Here is a 24,473-nt window from a genome sequence, read left to right on the forward strand (position 1 = left end):
GAATCCCATCAGAATTCATACTTATACAGAGGGACAATCACCTCTTTTTCCCTGCTAGCAAAATTCCTGTATATCATTGAAAAACCCCATGACCTGCTCTGGCAGCTTGCCTGCATTGCTCAGAAAACTTCATATCTGACTGCACAATTACTCCCTGGTCTTTTTCATTCTGTACCACCCTAAGTGTAGTACCACACAGTTGATACGTTCCTCTGGGGTTACTTCTACCCATATGCAGTACTTTGCATTTGTCAATGTTAAACTTCATTTGCCACTTCTCAACTCATCTTCCCAAATTTTCTAGATCCTGTTGCAGTAGCACACTGCCATTACTGTCATTAATAACCCTGCCAACCTTTGTATCATCTGCAAACTTCGACACTAAGCCTGATATACCTTAATCAATATCATTGATAAATATACAAAACAAGTGGACCCAATACCGAACCCTGTGGGACTCCACTAATAACATTAGTCCACGAAGAGCAGTGCCCATTGATTACACCCTCTGTCTTCTCCCACTCAACCATCCTTTTATCCATTGTAGCAACTTACCCATAATACCATTCTGCTCCAATTTGTACAGTAGTCTTCCATGCACAACAGTGTCAGAAGCTTTCCTGAAATCCAAATATATGATATCAAAATTATTTTTTTGCATCCAGTTCCTTTGTAACCACATAATATCCAATTAAATTTGTCAGACAAGACTTTCCATAAAGAAACCTATGCTGTGTCTGAATTATTGCTGCAGTCTTGTCTAGATGATCTTGCAATGCATCTTTAACCAGTGATTCCATTATTTTACCCAGAACAGAAGTTAAACTAACTGGTCTGTAATTACTCGTGTCACCCTTTGATTCCCCTTTGTGAATTTGGGATACATTTGCACATCTCCAGTGCACAATTACTCCCTGCTGCTCCTGCCCACCTGGCGCCTCCGTAGCCAGGTGGGCAGGAGCAGCAGTGCATAGCACATGCTTTTTGATTAGACCGGAGTTCGAGCCCGTAACCACCAAATACGGAGGATGTGGAAAGGTCAGGGAATGACCACCGCATATCCCCGGAGCAATATGGCCTTAGTTGCTAATGCTCCTAAAATCCAAATAACAACAACAACATCTCCAGTCCGTGGGGACCTCCCTTGAGTCTAAGGATGCTCTCATAATTATGGCTAAGGGTTTGCTTACTTCCTTTGCCACCTCCTTTAATAAACTGGATAGATCCCATCCACCCTAGGTGCCTTTCTTATGTTTAACTTCAACAATTTCTCCTCCACTTTGCTCTCAGTTATTACAAAAACTTTAAGCACCCTGCTACAATTCGATAACCTTCTGTCATTTTCAGTCCTTAATAACTCGTGTAAATGTAGATGCAAAATACTCATTCAGTTTGTTTGCTATCTGAGCAGGATCATCAACAGTCGAACCATCGATATCAAGTGGACCAATCTGATTCATCCCCTTCCTTTTGGAGTTTATATAAGTAAAGAAATCCTTGCTGTTTTTCTTAGCATCCTTTGCCAATGATTTCTCGTAATCTGCCTTCGCTTGCCTAACCTCCTTTATAACTTGATTACAGACTAGCTTATATCTGCCGTAGGCTTCTGTGTTGCCTGATAATTTATATGCATCCCATACAGATTTCTTCTCTGCCAAGAGTCTCATTAGTTCATTTGACAACCATTTAGGCCTAAACCTTGAACAATATTTCTTAATAGGTATGACACGTTTAATAGCTTCCACGATTAATTCCTTGAATGCTTCCCACTTAGAATTTGCTGTTGGTAACATCATTAGTTGGTCCCACTGAACAGAATTTAAAAACTGTCTGAGACCACTGTAGTCACCTTTACGGAAGCAAAAATCCTTTCCTTTACCCCGGATGGTAATTATATCTTTAAGCAAATCCCACATAAGTATGCTGTGATCATTGCCACCTAGTGGTTCCTTTATCTGCAAATTCTTAATACATGAATGATCACTGCTGATAACCAGATCAAGAGCATTACCCTCTCTGGTTGTCTCTGGAACGTGCTGCTGCAGAAAACAATCATCCAATAAATTCACAAAAGTCTTACTAGTGTGCCATTGGTTGATCCACAAAAGGTTTTTCTTCCCCCTTTACACATCAAGCTTGGAATGATTAAGAATTTCACTAAGGCACTGGATAAAGAAAGCAGAGGATTTGCATATTTACTGAAAATGTTTCCAAATTTATCTCATGCAAAGCTGAAGGAAGGAATTTTCATAGGTCCTAAAATAAGAAAGCTCCTGAAAGATGAAGAATTTCAAAGAAACCTGAATGATGTTGAACTGGCTGCATGGAGATCTTTCAAGGCTGTAGTACACGGATTCCTCGGAAAGAGAAAAGAAGAGAATTATGAGCAACTGGTGACAAACTTGCTGAAAGGTTACAAGAACATCGGGTGCCGAATGTCATTGAAAATGCATTTCCTTCATTCTCATCTGGATTTCTTTCTGAAAACTTAGCAGATGTCAGTGATTAACAAGGAGAATGCTTCCACCAGGACGTATCTGCAATGGAAAAACGATACCAAGATCGCTGGGCCTCTACCATGATGGGAGATTACTGTTGGTTCCTTAAATTTGAAAGCAATCTGGAGTAGGAAAACATGTCTAAGTAACATATATTGTATGTAATAATTACAACCATGTATGCTGATATTGTATAAAAACAAAGAATTCAAAAAATGTGTACATCTTTTGATGTAGACGTGACAGAAGTAAAAGACTGATAATCAGGACATTAATTTTATTCAGAATAACCAACTTTCGTTCCAGAGGTATGACAAAAAAATTTTTGTCGGGTAGGGTAATTATCAGTGTTTTGAAATATTATTATTAAAATATGTGACTGTAGCTTTGTGGTTTACAAAAGGAACTTTAAAACAAAAAGCAAAGTACATCTAGTAGTGCAACTGTGGTCGATGAAAATGAACATTTATTGTCACACTTCAAAGTGAGAATGAACAATTGCAGCCTTTTGTTCCCCAAAAATCCAAAGTGAAAAAACAGGAACCACTAATAAAAGACCAAAACGAAAGTATAACGACAGTTATTTGAATTTTGGCTTTACATGTGTTGGAAATAAAGATGCTCCTGATGCACAGTGCGGCATTGTATGTAATAAAATATTAGCAAACAGCTCTTTGGCTCCCACTAAACTTGTGTTACATGAATATGTTGTGAGATGAAAAGTGTTCTGTGACTAAAAAAGTTTGGGAAATGCTGATATAGAGTTACACAATTTACACCAGACATGACACTACCAGAACAATATAAAATCTGCTGTTTTGAGTTAAACTAATGTTATGTTTAATCATAAGCTTAGAGTTATTAACTCAGGTACAAAGCAACTGCTTCACCTAACTTCCACGTCAACATATTCAGATAACTACAAAAAGTCGTGAATTAGGATTAATTTGAAAGTATATAATTCTGCCCACACACGATAGGAGGGAGTATATGATGAGAGCCTTGTCAATCAGTTTGGCTCTGGAGAGATTGTGCAAGGCTCATGGAGTAGAATTTTTCTCAGTGTGGTCTATGCTTGTTAACAGGAGAGACTGTTTCTACAGGAATAGGATACACTTAAATGGAGGGGTGCAAGAACAGTTGTTGATGCTGTCGAGGAAGTGTTAGATGGGCTGGAAAACTCGCTAGATTGGGAGTATACACAGACTAAAAGATTAACATTAACCACAGACAGAGGTGGAAGTGATTCTTGCACTTCTACTGCAATCAGCAGCAACCTGGAAGGCAAGTTGCTGGGAATTTAAAGAGCTGCTGGGAGTGAAACAAGTAAATTCATGGGCTACGTTAGAGTAACTAAGAGTAAGAACAAGTGCACATATACTTGCATATACCAATGCTAGGAGTGTAGTAAATAAATTTCATGAATTTGAAGTGCTAATATAGATATGAAAGGCAGATATTGTTGGGATATCAGAGATGTGGTGTCACACAGAGATAAGGAATGCAGAATTTGAATTTGGGGAGTACAATGTGTACAAATAGGATAGAATGGATAGGAAGGGAGGAGGAGTTATGCTGTTAGTTAAGAAACACATAAAATCTAAGACAGTGCATCCAGTTGACATTGGTTAGCAGTGCTATGTTCAGTCATTTTGGTGTGACATAAGCACTGGGAAAACAAAAATGAGAATAGGCGTGTGTTATACACCTAATGACTCTGATGAATACAGCAAACAGCCATACAGAGGAATAGAGTGGACCAGTAAATCAGATTGTCTTATAATGGGGAGTTTTAACTCCTCAGATATTGATGGAATTTGTGGGCTGGTCATTTACCCACCAGCAACACTTTTGTGGATTTATCGAATGAATGTTTTTTACAGCAGGATGTTCGAGAAGAAACCAGAGTTGATCTGATTATCAGCAGTGAATATCCATATGTTAAGAATTTGCAGATAAAGGAACCACTAGGTGGCAGTGGTCACAGTGTACTAGTGTGTGTTATACTTAAAGATGTAACTACCTACCATCAGGGGTAAAGTTGGCGCCTCCGTAGCCAGCTGGGCAGGAGCAGCAGTGCGTAGCACACGCTTCTTGATTAGACTGGGGTTCGAGCCTGTGACCACCAAATACGGAGGATGCGGAAAGGTCAAAGAATGACCACTGCATATCCCCGGAGCAAAAGGGCCTTAGTTGCTAATTCTCATAAATACCAAATAACAAACAAACGAACATCAGGGGTAAAGGGAAGGCTTTTTGCTTTCGTAAAGGTGACTGCAATGATCTCAGACAGATTTTCAATTCTATATAGTGGGACCAACTGATGATATTACCAACAGCAAATTCTATATGGGACGCATTCAAGGAAATAATCTTGGGAGCTTTTAGGTTTTTCATACCAATTAAGTTTGATAATTGAGAGCTATTAAATGCTCAATAATTCCTATATTCTATTATATTATAAATCAACAGGGATTACTTTTATTTTAGATATAGGAAGCTTCTTTTCCAACTCTCCTAGTCCAACACACTAATAATTCTTGAGGATGGTGATATCTATTTTGTAAAGTAGGTGGGACATCTAATGACAGTTCTGACAGTGGGGAAGATGTCCCACCTACTTTACAAAATAGATATCGCCATCCTCAAAAATTATTACTGAGTTGGACTAGGAGAGTTGGAAAAGAAGCTTCCTATATCTAAAACAAAGGTAATCCCTGCTGATTTATAATACCAATTAAGAAATACTGTTCTAGGTTTAGGATTAAATGGATGTCAGATGAACTGATGAGACTCATGGCAGAGAAGAAAAATGTGTGGGATGCATATAAATTATAAGGTGACACAGAAGCCTATGGAAGTTATAAGCTAATCTGTAATTAAGTCACAAAGGAGGTTAGACAAGTGAAGGCAGATTATGAGAAATCTTTGGCAAAGGATGCAAAGAAAAACAGTAGACTTCTTTACCTATGTAAACTCTAGAACAGGGGTGGGCAACAGACGGCCCGCGAGCCACATCTGGCCCGCGGCGATGTTGAATCCGGCCCCCTCGGTAAATGCATAAATATAGAAAATCCATACCCGACTACACTCGCTGTAAACGTTCGGCTTAATTCGGTTCAATTGGGAATCGCGGCCAGTACAACAGTAACGAAGTGATTCTATGCAGCGTCAAAGAGTTATTTCATAATTATTATTGTAGCATCGACCGAACAAAGTTCCTTTGGGTTTGACTTCTTATTGAAAAAAATAATATTGGTGCAAGATATTTTATGTTTTATGCCTTTTCTAATTATTACAATTTTTAATTTAATATAATTTATAGCCCATAAAATGAGCCAATTAAAAAAAAAAAGAAAAATTGATGCCGAATGCCGCATTTTCAATGATAATTGGACATTCAGATATTTTTTTAAAAATACATTAATAATTTGGTAATTCAAGTAATATAACATTTTTTAGGTTCTGATTTTTTTTTTATTAAATCGTTCGATCTATTCCAGCCCGCATCATGATGCGAAAATTTCATTCGGCCCGCATCATGATACGAAAATTTCATTCGGTCCGCTGACGAAAAAAGTTGCCCACCCCTGCTCTAGAAGGAAGGGATGAATCAATTGATCCACTTGATATCAGAAAGAATACTTGATGAGAATCAACCAAAAGAGAGCAAGCTGGCTTTAGGACAGGATTGTCAACTATGGATCACCTTCACGTAATATCACAGCTAATGGAGAAAGCAAATGTATATGAAACACCATTATGCCTGGCATTTGTGGATTATGAAAAGGCATTTGACTCCATACAGCATATAAGGCAATGTTTCGGGTACTGGAAAGACAAGGCATAGATACCCCACATATTATGATTTTGAAGAAAATATATGAGAGTGCTACCTCCTTTATTAGACTAGACAAAGACAGCAGGAAATTTAAAATCGAGAAAGGATTTTTGACAAGGAGACAATATCTCCAAAGCTGTTTACTGCTGCCCTTGAGGAAGCTTTCAGAAGATTAGACTGGTCACAGAAAGGAGTCATGAACGGAGAGTACCTAAACCATTTACGATTTGCAGATGACATTGTGGTCATAAGCCACGATACCAAAGAATTAGAGGAAAATCTTAATCAGTTATGCACAGTTAGTAAGGATTTTGGACTAAAGATGAATATGGCTAAAACAAAAGTAATGATGAACAAGTATGCCACAGAAAGGGAAATAATGATTAGAGGAGCAGTAATTGAAAAGGTGGAGTCATATACTTCTCTGGGACAAGTTATTAGCTGTAATAATGATAAATGGCTGGAAGTTAAGAGAAGAATAAATTTTGGATAGATAGCATTCAGGAAATATAGTCACATACTGAAGAGCAATATCCCAGTTTGTCTGAAACATAAAATAATGAACCAATGTATACTCCACACCATGACTTATGGAAGTGAAACTTGGGCACTCACCAAAAGAATGGAAGAGAAGCTGAGAACTACACAGCGAAGAATGGAATGAATTATATTGGGAATCAGACTGTTAGATAAGAAGAGAAACACATGGATTAGGCAGCAAACTCAAGTAAAGAACATTCTTATCAAAAGTAAAGAACTAAAATGGTTTTGGGCAGGACACATAGCTCGAAGACATGATGACAGATGGACTAAGAAAAATAACCGAATGGTACCCAAGAGCAGCTAGAAGAAAACCTGGAAGACAAAGGCGGAGATGGATAGATGAAATTCATGAGTTTGTGGGTAGCAAATGGATGGCCAGTGCTCAAAACAGAAGGAACTGGAAAGTTCCTGGAGAGGCCTTCATCCTGCAGTGGATTGAAAATGGCTGATGATGATGAATGCACAATTTAGAACATTTGATTACCTGTGTTACAAAACTGGGTGAAATAGTATTTGCCATAAGCCTTCTGCAGGTATCACCAGCCATGTTAGTTCTATTTTGTGATGCATGTGTAGCATTTATACCATATTGGCTTAACAAAATAAACGTTTTGGATAAAATTAAAGTGTTTTTTGTTAATAAAATGAATACATAAATCTGGCAACTGATGAAGTCAGATAGGTAAATATCTGTTAAATAAATTTTACTGATTTAGATTTACCCTTAGTTTTTGGATTTACAATAGTTTAACAAGGCATTAACTCATAAAAGTTAAGTGCAAATATATACAGTTTCTTTCTTCAGAAAGAAACTGTATATATTGTTGAAGAGACTTTCTTCAACAAAGCTAATATTAATTTGTACTTTAACAAATGAGGGAGAATTATGGAGGAATTGATTTATGACACCACGTTCAAGAATAATGCATACAACAAAGTTAATGAAGAGATTTATGCCATAACACTGTAGCCTAAAAGTTTTAACAAATTAGCATTAGTAGAGGCATATGATGCAAGAAAGCAAGCGTATGCAGCATCAGCCAGAAAAAAAAAAACTTCCACTTCACCCCTCCGTTCGTTCGAAATACCTGTCTAGCTGAGCTTTAAATTTATTTAGGCTATCAACTTCCACAACAAGGGATGGAAGTCTGTTCTACCAACCAACTACCCGCTGGCTAAAGGCAAATTTCCGGACATCTATCCTACATCTGTCTTTCCTCAATTTGAATTTATGCCCTCTCAGGTGATTATTCTGAGCAAGAGCAAGAATCCCATCAGCATTGAGCATGCTCAAACCATTCAAGGCTTTATACACCTCTATCAGATCACCTCGCCGGTGCCTAGTCTCCAGATACTGTAATTTGCAAAACGTAAGCAAGCCTTTCTTCGTAAGAGCAACTCTTTGTTCCATTCACTAACCTTCTTGCCCTTCTCTGTACTCGTTCCAGCAGCTCTACATCCTTCTTGAAATGAGGCCTCCAGACCTGTATACAGTACTCAAGGTGTGGCCTGACCATTGCCTTATACAAGGGAATAATCACCTCCTTATCCCTGCTAGAAAAATTCCTGTATATCATTGACAAGACACCATGAGCTACTCTTGCAGCCCATCTGCACTGCTTAGAGAACTTCATATGTGCCTGCACAATTACCCCCAGGTCCTTTTCATTCTCTACCACTGTCAGTGTAGTACCACAGAGTTTATATGTTGCTCTGGGGTTGCTGTTTCCCATATGTAGTACTTTACATTTGTCAATGTTAAACTTCATTTGCCACCTCTCAGCCCATCTGCTCAACCTTTCCAGATCCTGTTGTTGCAGCAGCATAGCGTCAGTAGTGTCCTTAACAACCGTGCCAACTTTTGTATCGTCTGCAAACTTTGACATTAAGCTTGATATACCATCATCAATATTATTTATAAACACAGAAAACAATAATGGACCCAGCACTGAACCCTGAGGGACTCCACTGATAACATTATTCCACGATGAGCAGTGTCCATTGATTACCACTCTCTGTCTTCTCCCCCTCAAACACGCCTTTATCTATAGCAGCAATTTGCCTCCAATGCCACACTGCTCCAATTTGTGCAGCAGTCTTTCATGTGCAACAGTATCAAAAGCCTTTCTAAGATCCAAGTATATAATGTCAAAGTTATTCCCTGCATCCAGTTCTTTTGTGACTGCATCATAGTATCCAATCAAATTGGTCAGGCAAGACTTCCCCTTAACAAAACTATGCTGTGCCCGAGCTATAACTGAAGTCTTGTGTAGAAGATCCTGCAGTGCTTCTTTAACCAGTGACTCCATTAATTTTCCTGGAACAGAAGTTAAACTCACAGGTCTATAATTACTTGTTTCAGCCATTGGTCCACCTTTGTGAATTGGGGTCACATTTGCACATCTCCAGTCTATGGATACGTCCCCTGAGTCCAAGGAAGCTCTCATAATTATGGCTAAGGGTTTGCTTACTTCCTTTGCTGCCTCCTTTAATATAACTGGATAGATCCCATCCACCCGAGGTGCTTTTCTTGTGTTTATCTTCAATAATTTCTCCTCCTTTATAAATAAAAAATATTTAAAGAATGCTTGCTTTTCAAGTTTATATGACTAAAGCTTGAAATAACAGTAACTGTTTATATGTTATTGTATTCCAGCAGCAGACTCTCTAAAGTTACATTTTCATTTTCAGCCAATCACAATGTTTTTAAAACCATGCAGTTACATTTTTCACAGATCGGAATCCTTTTTTTTTGTATTCTGCCTTTACAGTGAAAAAATCTCTCTAATTTTCATAATTTTGCATGATTATGTAAAAGCATCTCTGTGCCTAATTTTTTGTGATTTTATTAAATTATAAGCAAGGGTACCAAAAGTGAGTGAGAAAGAAAAGCAGGAAATCATATTTTGTGCAAATGAAGGAAGACATTAAACAAAGGATGCTTTCAAAACATGAAAGTGAAGGATGCATCTACCAGATTTGAAAGGGGGCTAATAATTTTAGAAATTGGAAAACTATTAATACTATGGATTTCAAAAAAAAAAAAAAAAAAAAAAACCGAATCTGTGAGTACTCAATTTGTGATAGGGCTAAAGACATTTATGATGACTTAATGTGATGCTTCTCAATCATCTAATTCCCATTTTGAAGACCAGAGATAGTAAGAGATGGTTTGAAAATTTTAAACCATAGTCATGGTGAGGCTGCAAATGCAAATAAAGAGGCAGCAGACAAATTTAGGGTTGGGTTTGTGAGTTTGTGGGTTTTGTGATAGAGGAGGAGGAATCTGTCTTCCTTGCTAAGTATTCAGTGTGGATGAGATTGTTCATTTTTGAAAGATGACAAAGAGAACCTGCATAACTGAGGATGACACTACTTTGCCAGGGCATAAGCCTATGAAGGACAATTAACATTGTTGCTCGATGATAAGTCTTCTGGTTTAGGAAATGCCACGAAGCAGTGTCAGATGGTAATGGCATGACACAAGAAATTTTGGAAGAAGATAAAGTTTGACATCTTGGAGGCTGTAGGAAACATTGTTGTGTTGCAGCATGGCAATAAATCTCATTTTGCTGCCTGAATTGAATGCTGCTTGGGAATTTGTAGGACCAACCGTCCATCAAGACCTGAGAAGATATCAGGCTAATATTGATCATGAAATTGTTTCCCTTGGTCAGTTTATGAATTGGAAATGGATTCAGAGGATGTTGAAAAAACCCAGTTCAGTCTCATAAAAGGGAGCTCACCGCTGAAGACCAGCAGCACTTTTGAAGTCTATGATTGAACATAGCAGTGGAAAAGAGAGTAGGATGATTTTATACTTAACGGCAGAGGTTAAAGAATTCTGTATCATTGGAATCAGATGAAGAGATTGGCTGCAATATATTTCTCCATGGAGTAAATGGAGTTGCAACTACACATGAACACATAGAAGCTGTTATGGAAGAAGACTTGAAAAGGATTATATTATGGTGTGGGGATGTTTTTTCAGGAAACACAGTACGAGAACTGAAAAAGTCTTGCAAAGGATTATATTTAAAAAAAAAAAAAAAAAAAAGAAAGAAAGTACTTCTTATTCTAAACCAGATCATCAATATATAAAGTACATTTGTTTTTAAAGCACAGTCATATTCACTACTGGACTCTGTTACATTCTTGTGCAGTTGAATATTTCCTCATAAATAGGATGCTTCCTTTCTTGTTGTCAGTTTTTTTTTTTTTTTTTTTTCTTTTCAGTTTATCTGTATCCTGTTGGCAATATACATCTGTTTTGATGACAGTGGAACATAATTTTAATTAACTAAAACTGACCACTGTTAACGTTGAACAATTATTCCTTCCTTGCAATAATCACCTGTTGCTTTATTGGGCATATGTTATCCTGATAAATTTTTATTCTTCTTTGTACTCTATTGGCAGCATACACCTGTTTTGATGACAGTGAAACTTCCATGTCCTGGAGATGATTTTAATAAACAGTTCCCTTGCAATAATCACTTGTTGCTTTACTTTCAGATTGTACGCAGAAGCCATCAGTCAATGAAACAAGCTCATTAGGATTATAAGGCCTGTTTCTTATGCTACATTTGATGGGATTAATGATAGTTTTGCACTGCTTTTGTAGTAACATTCAGAGTTAAATTCTAGTAATCTGATTTGTGTAGAAAATGTGAGTTAAGTGTTTGAAACAACTGGTATAAGTAAAGTTTAAGCCTAAGTATATTTATTCTCACTTTTTTTTTTTTTTTTTTTGACAAATGAAATTGCCTATTTTAGAATTGCTTTTATATGTTTTATTATTTTTTCTAATTTTTATTCCTTAGATAATAAAGTATACAATCAGATATCAAACTCAGGAAAGCCAGAAATTCTTCTGTGCTCTCAGAAGCTTTCCCTCCAGCAGGGAGAAAGATCTCAGTCTCCCATGCATGCCCAACCTACAGTCATAGTTCAGGCACCTCCATCAGCCATGGCTACATATCCCTCTTCTATGTTAACTGTGGTATCATCTGCTCCAACCCTCACTCCCATCACATCTGTCATTCCTCAAGGAACTCAGTCTGGTGTTTACAGTAATGTTACCTTTGTTGCTCCTCAACCTCCTCCCTCCACTACATCATCACAGTCTACAGAAGTACATTCACCACTAACTAGGTTTGCCAAACGGCCAATTTCTACCATGTCAATTGACACTAGTGACAGTGGTCTGGAAGTTGATGCTTCTTTTAACACAGCTAATTCAAGAGTGAAGCGATTAGCATCAAATGAAGAAGAAATCCTTTCAGCTGGTAGTGAGGCTACTTCTTAAATTTGACACATCTACCCATATTTGCTGGTTTATTGGATGTAGGCACATGGAGCATTTACAGTGGCATTTTAATGTGTTTGACAGGTGGTGCTGCCATTTTCTGTCTTAACACATGCTCATACACACAAAATATAAACTGCTGAATTAAGATCTAAATTGTGAGCTGCACTTAACTTTTTCCTTCCAGAATATTGTAGTGTAAAATCAGAATAAAAGTCCCCTACCACCATGAATTAGAATATTCACTATAAAAAGTTTGTTGTATAAAGTGTAAGAAATTAGAATTGTAAAAGAAAAGCTATTTAAATATAACTGTTGCCAGTAATGTGTTGTCTTTAGTAAAAATTTTGTTACAAATTTTATGTTTAATTTCATCTTCCAAATCAAGGGTTTCACTTACATGATTTTTTTTTTATATTGTTATAATTAAGTTATGCTCCTCTCCTTGTTTTGCAATCAGCAGGAGAGATCAGTCACAACCCTGCTTACTCAAAAATAAATTGTACTGGAAGGAAAAACTTGTGAAAATGTTTGCAATATGATTGAATGAGCTGCAGTTTGAATCATATGGCTATCACCACTGCTATTTTTATTAATAGTAATCCAGACCTTGTCTTTTCCTAATAATTATCTAACGTGTTTTATCTTTCCTTTCCTCCTACCCCTTGGACTGTGTAGAATAATTTTTATAATGTGCTGAGCATTACTGAATAATGTTTGAAATTCAACATAAATGAATAATATAGCATGTCCAAATTGTGCTAACACAAGAAAACTTTCAAAAAAATATTTTGTATTTTCCATCTCTTAGCAACAGATTTCTAATTTTAAGCCTGTTTGGTTTTTTTTTTTTTTTTTTTTTTATATCAAGTTTAAGCAGTTATAATTTGGAATTTTATGTAAACATAAATAAAAACAAAACATAAGTTATTTTCATTTGCTGCTGTTTCACTGATATTTTTGTATTCAGATAGAAAAATATGTACATAGGTTTGATATGTGAATGTACTGTTAGACATAGTTTCATTTTAAGCTGTACCTTCATTTATGTGATCAGGTTGCATATCTGTGATTTTTCATATTTAACCCTTCATAGAAAACCATGTTTATGTTCAGTTGTAATATATTGGCACTTGTTTTCTTCTCAGGATCATGACCATATTTATAATTTATGTAAGAATAGTTGATTTTGTATTTTATAAAGAATTCTGATGTGCAATTCTGAAATTAAGTAAAAAAATTGGGGAGAATTAGTCCGAAAGAGAATTATTTAACCTTAGTGAAAGAGCTTTAAAATGTTATGTAATGAAATTATACAACAAAAGATCATTTGGAGTAAAAAAAAAAAAAAAACTTGTTTTTTGCAACTGCTACTTCAAAATTTTATATAATTTTTGAAAAAGTTCTTTGCCAAATTTTTTAACTACGCTGATATAATCAAAATTAGATATAATGTAACATTATTAAAGGAGATCTTGCTGATTTTATATTATGCTGTTAATTGCTGACTAGTGGGGGAAGATGTACATATAATTCTGAAGTTATATGGCCTGAATATATATTAAGAATAAACATTAAAAAGAACTTATTTTTACTGTTCAAATTTAAATGTCATTTTATTTTTTGTTGTGGTTGTTAATTTTGCTGTGCTAGAGTATTGTAAAGAGCAGCTTTCTCTGCAGGATTTTAGCTCACAAAGGAATGGTTTACAGCAGCCTTGAAGATATATATGCAAACTTTTTATAGTTTACGCAGGCTTAAAAGAAAATTATTAACCACTAGTTGTCAGATGTGAAACTTATGCCAAGGATGTTAATAATTTAAAAAAGTAATTTCATTAATAGTGAAATAAATCCTTCAAAATTGGTTTATCTTTATCAGTATAGCAGAAAATTTTCTTGATTTCTCACTGTTTTAGGAAACAATCAATTAATTTATAATGTAGTATAAACCCCTTAGCCATGAAACCACCTTAATCATCTGGAATTATTTGCTGTTTGTTATCTTCATTGTGGGGTTGATGTTGATTTCAGATTTAATTTACATTTAGGTGCATACATTGATAACTGGCCTTTTGGTGTGGGGAGGGAGGATTGTTTAAAAGCAAGAATTCATAATTTTAAAAGAGGAGATTAGTTGATTGTGTGATCCGGAATAAGAAGGGCAATTCTTGAAGGGTTTTGTTTTTTATTCTTCACAAATAAATAAATTTAGAAATTATCAAAATCTGTTTGAAAATTGTCAATTTTTGTGGTTTTAAATGATATTTATGAAAAATAATCAGCTTTTTTTTTTTTTTAAATGTCAAAGCAGTTATATTTTCCATTGAAATAGCAAGTTTTGTGAAACTTCTCAGTTAAGCTTTGCATAGTTAAGGGTTTTTTTTTGCATGCCACATGTAAATATTTTCTTTCTCTTCTCCCCCCCCCATCCATCCCCCAATAATTATCTCAATGGTTCTCAGACTTTGAGACAGAATGCTCTGGAATGTGTAAAAATGTCTTTGAAAGAGAACTTCATAAATATCTACCATTAAGATTACACTAGATGTAGAATCTATGAACTTGTTAAAAACTTGTAACAAATACTTGGGAAAACATTGAACATATTTCAGACTATGTGAAGTTGGACCATTTCAGAAGAAATAGATTGCAAATGCAAAACTATCTCTTCTATCCAGATACACCTGGATTTGATTTTTCAGATTCTAGAAAACCTGCAAAACAATCAATTCACATTCACGGTGTTGATGGCTTATTTTTAAACACTTCTCCCTTCAGCAGTCCCTAAGTCACAGTGGATTACAAAATTTGGAGCATCATATCCAGGTGTCTGGCTGTTAGTGGCAGACACTTTCATCTCTTATGAATTGTATCCATTTCAGGTATAGCCAGTGTTTCTCTCTATATATTTTTAATTGTTTTGCGAGTTTAACTGATGTGACACCATAATTAATGTACTTAAAAATATGGATGAGGCCGTTTGCATCATTTAGAAAATAAGGCTACTGACACACTCAGTACTCTTATTGAACGTTTATCTTTGACCTTTATTTTCTATTTATGCAAGATACTGCACTGGTGACATGGTATATTATGTAAACATTAACTACTCGTTGATCCCCCTCACCCAAACTGAATGGCAACAATTGATTTTAAACACCATTTATGAGATAAAAGCAAGAAACAGTGAAAATGATATGCTCATAATTTTATTCTTTATTGACATATAATAAGAACAAGTCTAATAACAAAATTCATGTTATAAAAATATATATATATACAGTCTAATCTCTATATAATGAAATTGAGGATTCACTTGAAAAATTCATTAAATGGAAATTTCATTATAAAGAAATATGACCTTTTCAACAATAAAAAAATACTGTAATTCAACATTCATAAATATAGTAAAAGATAGGAAATAAATCAGAAATAAGTGGGAATGAATAAATTATCTAATATTTTAAAACAATTTATTAATACATATTAATATTAAGAAATTACTACTTACATGAAGTGTACAATATGTTAGTACACTTAAGAATTATTTTATAAAATATTTGGTTATTTTTTGATGGACACTGGATTTTACTGTACATTGTTCATAAAAATGTTCACATTTGTTTAAGCACACACATTTTCTGACGGCCCTGATGCAAAGTTTCAAATGCTGCCAACATTTCATGTTTGGAAGGTTTAATGTTGCCCTCATTTTCATCCAACTCATCGTCAATATTGTCACTAGTTCTTTGAATACTCTCCAAAGCAATGGAGTCACTTGAATATTCAGCCACTATGATATCATTATGAACTCCTAAAAATTTGTCAAGAACAATTTCTTTATTGATTCTCCTTGTGCTTGGAGTTCTTCCCAAGGTTGCTCAATCTCTTATAGTAGTTCATTCCTCTCATTGCTGTTAATTGGTATTTTAGCAAAACCTGCTGCTTTGGTCTTGAATCAACTTCACCCACTTAAAAACTGCTTCATCTACATCTTCCTATAGGCACAATTTCACATGCTTCTGACCAGGTCCCATTTCCTCAAACAGTTTGTGAATCAAAACAGTTTTTCAGAATGAGTTTCCCCCCCCCCCCCCTTAATGCCCGATCTATACTACTAAGCACTTCCACTACACTCAAAGACATTGTAAGATTACTTGAAACAAAACTAATTTAGGAACCACTTGTGCATACCATGTAAACAGAGACAGGTGAAATTTAGCAAAAGTGTGGATGACTCATTTCTGCGAAGCAACAGATTACTTTCTGAAGGAAAATAAAGGAAAATCGCTCTCTCTCTTAATTCTCTAATAGGGTGCTTTCAGCAGAAAACAGGTTGACCAGAACCAATGTCTGCATCAGGAATATGCCTTAATCTTTGCCAATAGTTATGGACACAGATAGCAGCTGGCCAGTGCGACTTCTTGGTACAGTAGAGGCGGTCGGATAGGTTTTACGGGCACGACTAAATTGTGGAATGTTTTAGCTCTTGATTTGTGCTCTTAATAATTAAACCCTTTAGCTCTAAAAAGTTAAAGTGATTAATTCTTAATCCGTGTAGCTCTTAATTTGTGCTTTCCACCGCATCTATTGCCTGAAGGCCAGACGCACAAACAATGCATACCCAGGTCTCTCAAAATCAGTTCATTATATGAAAACCATTTTCAATATAATGGGGGGAATAAATAAAAAACAAAATTCGCTGTATGGAAGTTCATTAAAGAGAGATCCGACTGTATATACTTTCTATGAACAAATCTCAGTTAACAAGCAGGCAAAACCAAAGGGAAACTAAAACTGGAAAATTAACACCAGAATGTGAGTGCAAAGCAAACTGTTTGCAGTGAATAAAGCCATAAAGAATTTCTTTTTAGCTATATTTTTCAATTAAAAAATAACATTAAAAGATGATGATGTGGACTGAATAGCACACTGGAGGAATACTAAAATTTATACTACACTAACGTAATTCTTATATTTAAATTTCAAAGATTTTCTGTATTTGGTAATGGAGAATACACCAGAGTATTCAATTGGTTGAATTCATATTACCTATTGTAATGAATAAATATCAAATAAAATTTAATATAATAACAAATAAAATTTAATATAAGCAGATTTACCAATTCGATGTGATAAGATAACTTATTGGATACAGGAAAAAGAAAAGGCAGAATACATCATCTGCTCAATCATTAAAGTTTCATTGTTGATTACAGAAAGGAATTAACACTGCTGTGAACAAAAAGATAAATACTTGCCTCAAGGAATACCTGTACTGGTTTTATGAGTTATGGCTTCAGTTCACAAAATGCAACGGGGTAGTTAATGTATATTCTGGTTCATAAGTTAAGTATGCCGAGAATAAAATTCTAAGTGTGACACATGCTTAAGGTCAAAAAGACATGAATTAATATCAATATATTTACAATTTATTGCATATACACTTTATTGCATATATTTACAATTTATTGTATTTTACGCAAATATGCAGTGTTTCTCATCTTTCAAAACCCAAGAATTTGTTCATCTTCACGAGACAAAAACTGGAACTTGTCAGAAGTTTTTTGGTTTTACTTTCCAAGAACTTGAAAATTAAAGTTAGGGGAGTATTCAGGAGCAGGCCGTGCCAGGGGTGCACTGCACCCAAAAACCTGAAACTTACACATAAGAAGAAAAGTTTAAAGGGGTGATTCGCACCTGGGTTCCACATTCCCTAGGAACTCCCCCAAGAGTGTCAAATCAAATGTGCTTCCATGTTGAAGTGCTGTTTGGAACGAAACCAACTTCTCAGTACGGTAGTAAACAGGCAACAAGGGATGGTTCAGTTAAATACTCAAAGCATCCCATATACACACACACAATCAATAACAGAGATGACACATCATCACCTATACTTGTAGTTTTGGTTTCATGGTCTATTGTGTAAGGGAGTGAAGAATATGCTTACTACTTTCTTCACAGTTTACCATACAGTTATCATAAAATGCAGTGTAAACATTTAAAAGTGTAGAAATAATTGATTTAAAAAAAGTAGACAGTGGTTCTTAATGTAAATTGTATTGTAATCATCAATTGTGAGATATGAAAAATGAATATAAAGTTATCTTATATGGCAGCTATATAATTAAGTGTGAAATTTCATGTGAGTCAACTTCAAATAGAAGTTTTTTCCCTTTATATTCAGGTACTGTAAGAATCAAATTTGGGTGGTCAGATCTAGAAATTAGCATTATTAGAGGCACATGATGCAAGAAAGCAAGCTTATACAGCATCAGCAAAAAAAAAAAAAAAACCCCTTCCCATTTCACTGATCCATTCATTCCAAATGTTTGTCTAGTTCTGCCTCTTATTTATTTTAGCTATCAACTTCTGCGCACCTATTCTACAACTGTCTTTCCTCAGTTTGAATCTGTCCCCCCCTCGGGTTTGTAATCTGAGCAAGAGGAAGAATCCCATCAGTATTGAGCCTGCTCAATCCATTCAAGACCTTGGGTGCTTAATTAACTCTTCCAGTTTTGCAGAATGTTAGGTAATACCAACTACAGGTGACCCCCGCTTAACGCTGATCATTCGTTCCGGAAAAACAGAGCGCTAAGTGAATCCGCGCTAAGCGAGCGCCGCTTTCCCATAAGGTAACATATGTATTTGTGAGCTGCGGTCGGTGCCATAGGATATTTCTTAATCAATAATAAACGGTAATGAAAAGATGCACAAATGTCGGTCAAAATATTTAATATTCAAATATTTGCACATATAAAATATTCTGCATTACATACGTATAATTATGTGGTAACTACTTGCGTCTCAAAAGTAAACAAAATTCCAATTAAAATAATGAATTTAATTGATTTAATTTAATGGATGAATTTAATCATGAAAAATGTGTGGATTTTGAGTTGAACTTTGGCCCTCTTCCAAATAAACTAAAAGGGGTATTAATTTTAAATGGCCCGCAGCGTTACCACCCAACAATAAAGTCAACCGATCCTTCGCCGCTTTGAAACTTGGCATGTTTTTTGTTCTTTCAATATGAAACTTCTTTTAGGCATTCGTTTCCACAAAAGTCCTGCTTCATCTATGTTAAAAACTTGTTGAGAAGTATAACACATAATACCCCTCTTCAATAATTTTAACAAGTTCTTTTTTGAAAGTTTCGGCTCCTTAATCTGCACTAGCGGCTTCTCCCGGGATTTTAAATCTATTCTACCAGTTTTAAATGGTTCCACATTTTTTTTTTTTAGGCGAGTTTTCTTCAGATCATCGTATTGGCTAATCTCTTTCTCTCTCTCTCTTTTTAATATTTAACTTAACTGAATTCTGCATTGGAATATTATCTTCAAAAAAATTAGTCTTTCCATTTCAATCCTAATAGCCGGTCTAGTCCTAGTTGCTTGCAGTGGAACAGCTATCTTTCCCGCTGCTAAAATTAATTCTTTATTTTTTCATAATTGTTCTTACAGTTAAATTTGCGAGTCCTAAATTATGGCACATATCCTCTTGTCGTTGACCGGAATCGATTCGCTTCAAAACGTCTAATTTAATTTTCAAATTCAGTCTTTTTCTTACATTTATAGTCTTCGTACTGTGCCCAGACGTTGTTGCATTTTCATTCCTGTCGGTCATTATTAGCTCTTCGAAAATATAACTGCGTTGGTTGAATTAATTATGATACAATGTTCAAGTAAACTGTCCGTTACGCACGATGTCTAATACTGTACTGAGTGATGACTAACTAGACTTCGGATAAATGCATATAACGCAAATATTACAAGCAATATATTTGATCATTTTTTAAAATGTTGATCTCGGAACTACGTAACAAGTGACTGTACTTAAATTAGCGTGAGAGAAAATTTCACTGAGCGTGGGAAAATTGCTCAAGTCGGCGTGGGAAACGTTTTAATGCTGTTTTGCTATTCATTTTCAAGCTATCGACTCCATCAAATGAAATGATTTCGTTTTAAATATGTCAAAAATGTAATCTGTAAAAGAGCGTTATAGTGATCTGTGATAGCGTTATAGTCAGATACGGGTTATAATATAAGAACAGCGTTATAGCGAATCAGCGTAAGGCGAACCGCGTTATAACGGGGGCCTGCTGTAATTTGTAGAATGGAATAATGAGCATGCACACATGAATTAATAAAGATTTTCTCACTTAGGCCCATGCATCACATACATAAAAGAAGAAAATCACTTCACTGTGTATGGAACAGTTTTTTTTTTTTCTCATAAAACTAAGATTCGATGCCATCCTGAGGTTCCTCAACAGGATGCATAGCCAACCAAGTTATTAACTATGCCCACTATTAAGAAACTTCAGGATAGGGTTGAAAAGGTTTTATGATAAAAACCACCCCATATTATAGTGAATTGTTGTCTTTCATTGTTGTTCGCTAAAGGGCATAATTACACGAAGTAACCTGTGTATAACCATGCCCTTTAATGAATGTATTCCTAACCACCTGGTTATCCCCCCCCTCAGCTGAAGATAATAAGAGCTGAAATAGATTTTTACCTTTTATTGACCTATTTTAAATGGATGAAATAGAGTAGCCAGTGTAATAGGTATTAATGTACAGCTTCTAAGATTCAACAATATAGCATTAGTAGAGGCATATGATGCAAGAAAGCAAGCTTATATAGCATCAGCCAAAAAAAACCTTCCCATTTCACACATCCATTAACTCACCTAGTTCTGCCTTGAATTTATTTAAGCTGTCAACTTCTACTACAGATGGAAGTTTGTTCCAGCAATCAACCACACGCTGGCTAAAGGCAAATTTCTACACATCTATTCTACAACTGTCTTTCCTCAATTTGAATTTGTCTCCTCAGGCGACTAACCTGGGCAAGAGGAAGAATCCCATCAACATTGCGTTTGCTCAAACCATTCAAGGCCTTATACACCTCAATACCACCTCATAGGTGCCTAGTCTCCAGACACTGCAAATTGCAGAACTAAAGTCTTTCTTTGTAACCCTTTGTTCCATTCCCCAATCTCATTGCTCTTCTCTGTACTCGTTCGAGCAGCCCTACATCCTTCCTTGAATGAGGCCTCTAGACCTGTATACGGTACTCAAGCCATTGCTTGAAGATAATCACCTCCTTATCCCTGCTAGCAAAATTCCTGTATATAATTGAAAAGACATCATGAGCTACTCTTGCAACCTGTCTGCACTGCTCAGAAAACGTCACGTCTGATCTCAGCCCATCTGTTCAAATTTTCTAGTTCCTGTTGCAGTAGCGTACTGTCATTAGTGTCGTTAACAACCCTGCCAATCTTCGTATCGTCTGCAAATTTTGACATGAAGCCTGATATAACTTCATCAATATCATTGTCCATCGATTACCACTCAACCATCCCTTTATCCATAGCAGCAACTTGCCTTTAATTCCACACTGCTCCAACTTGTACAGTAGTTTTCCATGTGCAATATTATCAAAAGCTTTCCTGAAATCCAAGTATATGATATCAAAATTATTTTTTGTATCCAGTTTCGTTGCAACCTCATTGTAGTATCCAATCAAGGTTGGCAAGATTTCCCCTTAACAAACCCATGCTGGGTCTGAACTATAACTGCAGTCTTGTCTAGATGATCCTGTAGTGCTTCTTTAACCAGTGCCTCCATTAATTTCCCCGGAACAGAAGTTAAACTAACAGGTCTCTAACTACTTGTGCCACCCTTTGTGAATTGGGGTCACATTTGAACATCTCCAGTACATGGGGGCCTACCCTGAGTCCAAGGAACCTCTCATAATTATAGCTAAGGGTTTGCTTGCTTACTTCCTTCCTTCCTTTAGTATAACTGGATAAATCCCATCCACCCCAGGTGCCTTTATTTAAATTCAACAATTACTCCTCCACTTTGCTCTCAGTTATTACAAAATCATTTAGCTCCCTGCCAGAGTTTGTAAACTTCTGGCACTTCTCCTCCCTGAATAACTCTTCATTTGCAATTGTAGATGCAAAATACTCATTCAGTTTGTCAGCTACCTGAGCTGGGTCCTCAACATTCGAACCATCGATATCAAGTGGACCTATCTGATTCATCCCCTTCCTCCACTTTGCTCTCAGTTATTACAAAATCATTTAGCTCCTTGCCAGAGTTTGTAAACTTCTGGGACTTCTCCTCCCTGAATAACTCCTCATTTGCAATTGTAGATGCAAAATACTCATTCAGTTTGTCAGCTACCTGAGCTGGGTCCTCAACAGTCGAACCATCGATATCAAGTGGACCTATCTGATTCATCTCCTTCCTTCTAGAGTTTACATAAGTAAATCTTTGCATCCTTTGCGAAAGAAAGATTTCTCGTAATCTGCCTTTGCCTGCCTAACCTCCTTTGTGACCTGATTAAAGACTACATTATATCTACTACAGGCTTCTGTGTCAGCTAATGATTTATGTGCATCCCATGCATTTTTCTTCTCTGCCACGAGCCTCATTCGTTCATCTGACCTCCATTTAGGCCTAAACCTTGAACAGTATTTCTTAGTTAGGACAAAAAGCCCAGTAGCTTCCAAGATTATTTTTTTGAATGCTTCTCATTTAGAATTTGCTGTTGGTAACATCATCAGTTGGTCCCACTGTATAGACTTTAAAAACTGTCTCAGACCAGTATTGAAAATCAGAACTGACATGAGTCGCTACATCACAATGCAGCACACTAATGTGAGCTAACCAAACAAATCAATTAAAGAGAAACTAGGCATTTCGTGCAACTCCTACTGCACAATTCTATGCCAGAGTTAATGGTCCATATTATTTCTCACTTGGTAATTTAAATTTAAGTGAACAGGTCAGCAGTTGTACCTCCAGGATTGGATCCAAACTGGAACTCATGATACGATTAGCTGAATCATGTCTTACACTGGTGTGAGCTAACCTTGTCAGGTGTAACACATCACAATGCAGCACACTAATGTGAGTTAACAGCATTAAAAATTTTAGATGCAGTCTTTGTTTAAATAACTGATAGTGCTCAATAGTTGGATTCATTCCTTTTATACTGTTTATGGGCACTTTGTTTGGCCACACACATAAGTTTGACCTGTTATCAATTTTTGAATAAGATAAAAGGTAAGATTCTTAACATAGCTTCTTGTACAACATAACTTATCTAATGCATCAGTCACGAAGTTGTATTAGCAACATCTCATTCACGAAAACAGCTGTTAACAGATGCTTTGATCTTGCATTCTGAAATAAAAATAAAATTCTGATTAAAAATTCTCTTCTTGAAATCAAGTAGTTTTATGGTGACATAATGCTTCTTTCAATATAACTGTTCTCAAAAAAGCATTTTCTCAATTATTGCAATTAGGCTTTTATAAGTTTACAGTCTAATAGAAATATCTGTAATCACATTTTTAGGTTTACTAGTTTGAGTGTACTGATCAGCTTAATTTGGCTGAAAATATTTTACATATTTAAACTGTTATTACTCCAATTTCCTAATTTCAGTTTTTTTTCCCCCCTTTTAACAAAAGCAGTTAAGCTTTTCAGAAAATATCATGCAAATAAGTCACTGTCATTGAAATATTAGCATTGCTGTCATTATTCTAATCAGGCACTGATTCATTTCATTTCCAAGTTAAAGTACATGTGATGAAATGTTTTTCCTGCTTGCAGTCATATCTACAATTACCATAAAAATATAAACAAACATGCTCCGTTCCACTTTCTTCACAGAACCATGCAGAAATCCTTGCTTTTGAAATGCCTCATTTATGTAAAATTAACAATATTTGTAACTGGCCTCGTTCAACATAAAGCTTCCCAACACAGCTTAATATTGTTTAAATAGTATTCAGAATTTTAGTCCAAATTAAGAATTGAAATCTGCCATTTTAGCTTGCCTGTGTTCATTATTAATTTAACAAACAGTGATATAAACAGATTAAGTTTACTTCTGACTTAATTTACTTATTAAAAAACTACTTCAATCCTCTTATTTCCATACATAACTTACTAAATATGCATCTTTAGAATGTGTCTGCCTCTATTTTCCTTCTAATTTTCACATAAGAGTTGCTTTTTTTTTTTTTTTTTTCTTTCTTTTTTTTTTTTTTTTAATAAAACAAGTTTTAAATTATGTATTATGTTTTTGGTGGCATACTGTTGCCAGCAAAATTTAATTTCAAAATATGCACTGAGGACTGCTTCTTAGCCTTATGTGCAAAACAAAGTTAATTTTCATATATTTTCTGCTCATATGCCTTGTGTGATTTAACAACTAATTTAAACATTTGTCAATGTTAGAATGAGAGCTGAGTG

The 24,473-nt window shown here is 35.5% G+C and overlaps 1 protein-coding gene across 1 annotated transcript in view; it reads left to right on the top strand.

Moving 5' to 3' along the window:
* The window catches only part of LOC150076390 (forkhead box protein K1-like), a 228,315-nt gene extending 215,915 nt beyond the window's left edge, over positions 1–12,400 (top strand). Inside the window, exon 7 of the mRNA XM_090388139.1 lies at positions 11,706–12,400. Coding sequence (XP_090244265.1) covers positions 11,706–12,190 — 485 coding nt within the window. The 3' untranslated portion in view covers positions 12,191–12,400. The remainder of the gene's footprint in view (positions 1–11,705) is intronic.
* Positions 12,401–24,473: the final 12,073 nt, after the last annotated feature.

This window comes from Mastigoproctus giganteus, chromosome 13 (assembly GCF_048544385.1).
Source record: "Mastigoproctus giganteus isolate SK-2022 chromosome 13, ASM4854438v1, whole genome shotgun sequence".
Lineage (NCBI taxonomy): Eukaryota > Metazoa > Arthropoda > Arachnida > Uropygi > Thelyphonidae > Mastigoproctus > Mastigoproctus giganteus.